Raw genomic sequence first — 8,907 nt, forward strand, 5'->3', positions numbered from 1 at the left:
CATGAAGCAGGTTACTGTAGGTTTAAGGGTCAGAAATGCCTACGTGCACCAAGCTGCCATAAACTGCCTGTGTTGTTGTGAACTTCCTCCTTGCCTTCAACAATGTGATTTCTGGGAAATCGACTAGCAGCGAGAGAGCGGTCGCTGCCGGCGCTCTACTGCGCAGCTGCATGACTGTAAAAAATATCCACCTCAACCTAATTTGATCTAGTAGTGAGGCTTAAAAACGCACTTTTCTTCAATTAAGTGAAATAAATCTGCTGGTGCAGTGAGATGAGATCACTTGTTTCCGATGCAAATCAACTTGTTTCGAGGATTTTCCCGAATCAAGAGTCATTTTGAGGGAATTAATGGACTGATCTGCCTTGTTCTGCCTTGTTTCAAGCAATATGCGCTTGATTAGGGAATATTCCCGACACGAATGAAACTGCATTGGAAAGAAGTAGAAGTTCCTCATCCTATAAGAGGAATTTCTTATTTGCTTTAGGAGAAACGTATAGTTTTAAGAGTGGATATGACGCTGAATGACTTGTCGAGGTTGACACTTTTTGCAGTGTATACTGCCAAACAGATTCTAGTCCGGCCGGGGAAATCCCACCTATGCATCTATAAAAACGCATCTGCGCTCATGTGTAGCTCAGTGTGGTGAACTCCTCCGAGTGGACTGTACAGAGACGAGGACAAGCTCATCTTGCAAACTTTAATCAAACGGAATATCTATCTTTGCTTTTCACCGATTATAGGATAAGCAGAAGCTGCTGCTGTAAGTGATTTTCTTATTTTTATTTTTTTATTATAATTTCTAACTGCATGCAATTCCAAACATTTGGGGCTTGGAGCTGTATTTATGAAAAGGAAATATGTAATGCTTGAACAACTTTTGAATGGATACTATACAAATATCACACAACAACAAAGTCCATTTAGGAATATTATAGGAAAACTATTGATGACAGGAAAGTAAAAATGTATTGGTATTGGGAATATTTTGGTGATTTTGTTTTGGTAGATTAGGGTTTTTGCACACCACGCGTCTCGAGCGACAGGATTGTTTTGTCATGTGTTTATCAAAAAGTTAACTTCTTGAACCCTAACATGGTTTTGAATGGCTTGCGTGAGTTGAGCGGTGCAGGAGGCGTGTGAGCAGCGCGCAACGACCGATCGTTTTTGGCGCGTGCCGTACACCTCTCCAAATGTTGCATGAAGTGTTTTTTTTTTATCATTTGTTTTTCTTTTATACACGAATCCACGTGCATTTAAAAAAAAAATTTTGAACGCAAAAGGTAAAGTCATGTCTGTACTTGACTTAGCTGTAATGTGACCATCAGAAACTGCCTCCAACATCTACACCCCCCCGCCCCCCCTCAACGTCCACCCACCCTGCTGCCCCACCCACCCTGCTGCCCCGAGCGTGAACTCCTCTCGCCCTTTGTACGGCAATAAATCTAAACAGAGGCTGGAGCGGGAGTTATACTGGCTCTTTGCCGTACCACATTCCATCTGTATCTAAACTCCCCGTTCACCTCCTTTCCTCTGTTTGCTGCATGTTTCCTTTCCAGGCAACCATGCCGGTGTCAAGGATGAGGATGAGGCCGTGGCTGGAGAACATGATCGAAACCAACGCCATCTCTGGTCTGGTGTGGGTGGACAAGGTGAGAAGGTTTTCCTCCTGCCAATCAGGGTGCTCAACCCACTTTCAGGCTCCCAGACAAATGCATTTTCACATGCACTTTAGAATATGTTTAGAGGTTATGGTTCAAAATATGGAAGTCAAAAGTGCATAGGGAAAACTGTTTTTCTAGTGTCCAAACTACATCTTTTTTTGGCATTTTTGCCTTTTATTAGATAGTTAAAAGTAGAGAGACAGGAAATATTGGGAGAGAGAGAGGGGGGTGACATGCGACAAAGGTCCTGGACCGGATTCAAACCTGGGGCGTTTGCATTTACATGGTACCCGCCTTAGACCGCTCACGCCCATGCAAAATATAACTGGAGTCAATATCGTCTGCAACGTACAAGTACATAATTTGTACGCTTTTGAAGCATAGAATCTGTAAACAGATTCTGAAATGTGTCTAAAATGTACTTTTTGCAGAAATGCAGATCAGAACAAGGTTGTTTCTCAGCTGTGAGAACTCATGTTAGCTCATGTTATAAATAGAGAAACCAGCAAAGGAAGTGATCTCTATAGCAACAGGTGGAAGTGTTTTGCTTTGATGCTGAGAGTCTCTAGCTGACCTGGACAGTGACAGAAACTTGTTTGAAACTTTAAACTTGTCGACTGTGCTTTGAATTGTGCTACATGCAAACACAATTTGTCATAATTTCAGCTTCTGCACTGAAAACATGTAAACAAGAGTGGACGTTTGAGCCGTTAATGATAAAGTTTCTCAGTTTGAACACTTTGAAAGACTTTTTTTCCAACGTGCAGCTTCGATTAGTAGGCAAGGGATTCTGCAAAGCACCGGAATACTTTTTCAGGGGACCATCTGGAACAAATTGCAGAAGTTAATGATTTTTGCTTGCCTTTCCGACAAATTGCACAGCAGCCCTCATTCTGACTCAGTATGCCTGCTCGTTGTTGTGTTTGCTCAGGAGAAGAAGATGTTCTCTATTCCCTGGAAGCACGCCGCTCGGCACGGCTGGGAGCTGGACAAGGACGCCTGTCTGTTCAAGAAGTGGGCCATCCACACAGGTGAGCTGCCGGCATGCGTGCACACACATGCACATACACATCCGCAAACAAATCAGAAATACTTTTTGTGTGCGTGAACCTAAAACAAAATATTTAACATCACTCTTTCTGCAGGAAAATACGTAGAGGGCCAGACCTCCGCCGACCCAAAGACGTGGAAAGCCAATTTCCGCTGTGCGATGAACTCGCTGCCAGATATCGAGGAGGTGAAAGACAGGAGTATTAACAAAGGCCACCAGGCGGTTCGCGTCTACAGGATGCTGCCTGTCTCCCCAAAAGCTAAAGGTGAGAAAACTGACAGGAAGTAAGCATGCATATTTTTTTTAAATGAATTAACAGCGGTGTGCAGCATCTGCACGACGCCTGAGAGAAACCACAGATTCAACCAATAGAAGATTTTTTTTTGTCTTTGTTTCCTTTATCAATCAGTTTGTTCTGCAATCACATGTTATGCAGTTTGCAATCGGACATGACCTGCAGTGGAGTAATAAAATGTTCTATTCTTTCCATCTGCACAGATAAGCGGAGCAAAGCGAAGGACGCAAAGAGAAGGAACAAGGTAAATAGATGCTTTATGAGCGCTCTGTTTTACTGGATCCCACTTCTGACTGTCTCAAACATTTTACAGCCCCGAGTCAGCTGTAGTTCAAAATGTGTCACACTCACATTGACCCGGTTAGTCTACTGTAATACAGTTATCAACTTATTTACAAATCAATTTATTTGCTAAGTACAATAAATGAACAGGACTTTGTCTTTATGGCATTGGTACAGGGACTTATGGACGAGTTACATAGCAGCACAGTATATAAGGCAGTAGACTATACATATCACTTTAAAAAGACACATTCAGGTTTCAGTCACTAAGGATTATAGGGCATAGAAACCAATCAGATATATGGATTACCTACTTAATAACTGCCTATTTCTATTGTTTTTTTTGCCTGTTTGTTAGTTATTTCTCTGGAATTTCTTCGGGAATCTTCAATTTATGTGTTTTTGTGCATTTTCTCTCTGGCAGAGCACAAGGACCAAGTCGGAGGACACGGATTACAGTGACACACAGTCTCCTATGGACCACTGCTCACAGCTTCACGACGACTCGTCCTCCACACAGGAGAACACAGTCGACAGCACAGAGCACCAAGGTGAGGACGTGAAATCATACAGCGAAAAAGTTTATTTCTTATGAAAGGGCACGTGTGCATGTTTGATTTGGTGAAGGGTGAATTAATTGATAAATGTAAGCAGGAACATCAAGTTTATTTTGTGCTGTTTGTTTGCCTTCCTTGTAGATGCTGGGTATGTGAACCCAGCTGAAGTTCCTGACTGGTCTACGTCAATCGAGATCGGGCCGGACAGCACCAACAACCTCTACAGAAGATTTGAGGTTTCGCCTGAGCACAGCCCCGGTAAGACAGTAACACCGCCACACTGGGAGGAGCTTTGGATAAAAAAAAAAACATCCACTGATTGGCATATCTGCTAAGAAATGGATTAGGATGAACCTTCTTGGATACTAGCTTTGACGCAATCGATGTTATTCGCTACTAAAGTTTTAATAAATTCATACATATGAGATGATACTATGTAATGCCGTTCATTGTCCCTAAGGGAAATTCAGCTTGCATGGCCAGCGCACGAGTTTCAGTGCCAAACTTAAAAAGATACAAAAAAAGTTCCCATGAAAAGAAAACCAGAGGGATAGGGAATCAGAGAAAAAGTAACAGGGAGCGTCTCATTTTCGTGCCTCTCAGATGTTGTTTGAAGATGTAACATGCTTTGATAACTGTATCGTAGCGCCATACTCATGTCATCTCTCTCTCTCTTTCCCTCCCCTCTGATGTTCCAGCATACGACGACACCGACGACATAATCAAAGTAAGTTTAGCCTTCGGTTTATTCTACTACCACCAGCATGTTTTTCATTGTCAGGAATACCCGTGTTTGTCTCATTCTGCATCATCAGCTTGTGCCCTAATCCAAAAAAAATAAAAAAACGCTAACATTGATCATCAAAAGTGTTTGGTGTGCTGAAATTCAAAATATAGCAAAGGCTCACTCCAGTGTTGCTCTTTCAGATTTGCCAGCAACTGGAGCTAGACACTGCTCACTGCTGGAGTTTAGACGGCAAGGGGTTCCTGACCAATGAAGCATGCACAGACTCTTACTCCCACTCCAGCCCAGGGAGCCAATGGAGTGAGACTTCCTCAGGTAAATGCTGCGAGTTGATTGGTTAGATGGGCATAGTGGGCTGGGAAATTCTCTTAGTTGATTGGTTGAGTGATTAGACCAGTAGAATCTTAGAAAATACTGCTTTGAGATTGGTTAGATGGTGACATGCATGGTGGCTTGACCCTTGTGCTTCATGGCGGTGAATTAGGAATTTAAGATGGGAATCTAAATGTAAATGATCAGGCTAACAGGTAAATCGAGATCAGAGATTCATGCCAGCGTCTGTAAGGCTTCATTCAAGTAAAAACATTTACTAGTCAAAGTCACTGACTCGAGCTAAAAGATAAAGCTCTAATTCAGGCTGGGTGCTGTGGGAAGGTGATTTGTTAAACGCAAGCAGCTGCAGCTGAAATATGCATTTCTTTCTCACTTGCATATGTTATTAAACAGTATATATATATATATATATAGTATGAGGCTTTTATCAAAGTGCAAAATACGCAAAAGGCGTATGAAGAGTTCATTTCCAAAACGTTATACCTCCATTTTGGAAAACATATTAGTCTCATCATTCAGCCTTTCTCAAACATGTAAAGGATCCAGTTGTTACAAGTGCCATCATTCCTAACTAGCTGTTGCTTGCTATTCTTTAAAAAGCCTCCTCAGTTTGGTAAAAGTTTATAAGAGTGTCACTTTTTTCAAATGGTGGGTATCTCATTTTGAAACAGAACTCTTTATTTCTAAGGCCTGTGTACCTTCAGTTATTAATATGTAGTTTGCGTACCACTTGTACACTCCTGACCTTGTATTTGCTCTGTTTTTGTTTTGCAGTGGAGGAAGTAGACGATCTGCCGCAGTACACAGTCTTGGGCTCCGACGACTTATGGAACAACGTGTTTTTCCAACAGTTCTCCTGCCATCTCTGAGGACTGCAGGACAGGACAGGACAGGAGAGGACAGGACAGCACTGACTTTGTACATAGACTAAAAAGGACCTCAAGACTCTTCCTGCACAAAGTCTTCCCAGTCTCTGAGCCTACACACACCCTGGAATCTTCTACCTTCTTTCCGGACCGTCTTTGGTGGTCTTTGCACTTCGAACACCTTCACCCCTTCCCCGTCCCGTCCCGTTGTTTGGTGGCAGTTTTGGAGAGCTTTCCTCACCTTCCCTCAGCACAGCTGAGCCGATGGATCTTTCTGTCCATTGTCTCTGTTTTTCACTGGGTTCAAGCTTTCTGGTGCTTTACAATCTCTGTTTTCCCCATATTCAGGTCATACATTGTGTTTTTGCCACTGATTAATTTTTACAGTGAGTTGTGACAGCCATACAGATATAACATTAATATACCATATGCTATGATTACATTAGCAGCTAGTTAACCAGTAGTTACCATGTGCAATGCAAATATCCTCACACAGCATCTGCCAGTCAGTTAATGTACAGTGCCAGCTAATTGTGGCAAGAAAGCTATTTTTTTTTTCCGTTATTTGTACATCTCAGTTTTATCTTCATGAATAATGATACTTTGCAGCAATCTATCAAGACAAACTTCTCCATTTGTGGTGAAAGCTCTTCACGACCTTCTGACTTTTTGACTCGGGGATTTGTAAAAAGTACTGTACATTTGTATATGTTTGTGTTTTTTTAAGAAAATTAAAAAAAATCATCATCATCAAAAAATGTGACTACTGATTACTCATTACATTACCCAAAGTCCATATCCTATTACGATTTGCATCATTCCTGGTTAAAATTTAAGGTGCATACACTGACAAGGCTGTAGCTCCTGTGATAGAAGTTGACACTGGTGGCTGATTGGCTGCTCAGCTCCCATGAAATTACATTGAATCATTCATTCATTCATTCATTCATTCATTCATTCACCTTTTATTTAAAATTCTTGGAGAAATCTCACACTTACAATGATGCTGAGATTACACCATAGAAAATAAAGAAATAAAACAAGCAAAAAAAAAATCAGACAAAATCAGTTAAAACAATTACAGGCAGATATGGGACGGTTGTAAAGTATGTTCCTAAAGTATCCAAAAGTCACAAGTTTATTGATTTTTAAGTGACATTGCAAGATATTCCATGAGCCTGCTGCACTATTACTAAAATCAGTCCTGGCACGAGAATCCCTACTGGCTCCGGGAGTGTTGATCTGTAAGCCGAGCCTGACCTCTGACCCGCAGATAGAAAGATAATTTATAAGCATCACTTTATTTATTGTTATAAAGCACCTCAGCATTTCTGAGTAGAAAAAAATATAAGGTTTCTTTGAAGAAGGTTCATCCCTTCATAATGAGGTTCTATGGTTGAAATTTGAAGAATCCCTAAAGCTTTTGAAGAAATAGAACTACGTTTTACATGTTAGCCATTTAGCCACCATGCACTCATAATCGGAGTGACTATAACTGCATACATGGAATAAGCTTTAATCACTAGATCACTTCCACAGAAGATCCAGTGATTGACAGAAAAACCTGCAGGACTTGATTGATTTAGTGAAGATGTCTGAGTAGACAATACAACTGGCAGAACACCTTGTACAGAAATCAGATTCTCACAAAGCTGGTGACATTTACCGCTCATTACTTTCATCTATTCAGGTTTGTCCAGGTGTACGCCAATTACTGTAAATTGTGTAACTAGATTTATAAATCCCTTTGACACACATGCACAGGATTGATATGTATCCCCCAGACCAGGTCAAATATTTCTTTTTAATTACTTTTCAAAGTTTGTTTTAGTAAACATGAAGTGCCAGGTGGGTGGGGTTTGCCTTTTAATACAATTCTGTTTTTGGGTATGCAAGTTGTCACTCACAGAACAGTATTTTGGCTTTCAGGCTTTCTTTGATTGGATTAATTTGGCATATCATTACATGTGGCAGACTCATCCCATCTGGCCCTTCACGTAGGGCAAAACAAGAAAAAGTAGCCTATTTGCACATACAGTTTGACCCATGTCTGGTTCCACCACATATACAGCATGTAAGGCATACATGTAAGTTTACAGCTTGAAAAAATGTGATTTAGGGTTTAATGTCACTGAAAATTATCACCAGGTAAAGACACAATCTAACAGCTTTGATAAAATATTGCGTGAGGCTGCGTCATGAAGAGCTTTGCAGACATGTGATTTAGTGTTATATGTGTCGGTCAGTTCAAGCCTCCAGAGGGGAATCCATAAATGTCCAAAAACCATAAATGTCCGTTTTGAGATTTCAGATAATGGATATAAATCGTACATTCATGTGCCATTCATAGCTAAATAAAACAGAGGTGATGTACTTAGATGTTATGTGTTACATTCACACTCTAAGCAATTTGACATTTACTAATGCTCAGGATCTGATGTTAACTATTCCTGATGCTGTTTAAAGGAAAAAATCCACCATGTGATACTCTCAGACTGTTAGATATCATCATTCTGTGATGTTCAGTGCATTCAGAGAGTTAATTTGTGATGAAGTGTTGTAATTTACATGTTTTAGTGTACCTACTTTCCCTCAAAAAACTGCTTCATCTACTTCTACTTCAGTGAGTGATTTCCTACGTTTCCCAGAATTCCTTTCAACAACCCCCAGAGAACAGGTGTGAATCTGTTGCTTTCAATCTAAAGTGGGCATATAGCCATGGAAATACAGCAAGCTAGCCAACTAGTTCATAAACATTAGGGCATGTCTATGATCTCTCGACCCCTTACTCAAAACTGTCTTGTGGCTGCATTGCATTCTGGTCGATTGAGGCTAATGTGGGTGGAGAAATTGGTCTCTGCCTCTTCTGATTGTTGATTGTTGAACGTTGGCACAAAATGGCGGCTCTAGAAAGAAGCCCTCGCTCTTTGATTCTGAGGGACTGGGTTTAGATGAGAGTCAAAACATATAATATGAATTAATAAGGTTCTTCATTTGATGTCTTCATGTACAGGGATTTTAATTTTGCTTTTATGGGGCAAAGACAACTGAGAAGGTCTCGCTCCATGGTCCTTTGTGGTAAATCAAGAGAATAGGACCAGCTGCTGTCACTGC

General features: G+C 40.9%; 1 protein-coding gene across 3 annotated transcripts; it reads left to right on the forward strand.

Annotated features, from left to right (window-relative positions):
• The first annotated feature begins 651 nt into the window (after positions 1 to 651).
• irf1b (interferon regulatory factor 1b) lies at positions 652 to 6,551 on the forward strand. Of its 3 annotated transcripts, XR_013506845.1 has the most exons (11): positions 652 to 763; positions 1,560 to 1,652; positions 2,596 to 2,695; positions 2,810 to 2,980; positions 3,214 to 3,254; positions 3,717 to 3,843; positions 3,991 to 4,107; positions 4,548 to 4,576; positions 4,777 to 4,909; positions 5,702 to 5,928; positions 6,002 to 6,551. XR_013506845.1 is itself a non-coding variant. In XM_078286568.1 (10 exons), exons 2-10 carry the CDS (start codon positions 1,566 to 1,568, stop codon positions 5,794 to 5,796), a joined length of 900 nt encoding a protein of 299 aa, XP_078142694.1. In that variant the 5' UTR covers positions 652 to 763; positions 1,560 to 1,565; the 3' UTR covers positions 5,797 to 6,551. The 3 variants fall into 3 exon arrangements, 2 of the variants coding, with proteins under 2 accessions (XP_078142694.1, XP_071762809.1); XM_078286568.1 differs by having other exon boundaries at positions 5,702 to 6,551; XM_071906708.2 differs by lacking the exon at positions 4,777 to 4,909 and having other exon boundaries at positions 5,702 to 6,551.
• The last annotated feature ends 2,356 nt before the right edge of the window (positions 6,552 to 8,907 follow it).

Source organism: Centroberyx gerrardi, chromosome 11, assembly GCF_048128805.1.
Source record: "Centroberyx gerrardi isolate f3 chromosome 11, fCenGer3.hap1.cur.20231027, whole genome shotgun sequence".
Taxonomy (NCBI): Eukaryota; Metazoa; Chordata; class Actinopteri; order Beryciformes; family Berycidae; genus Centroberyx; species Centroberyx gerrardi.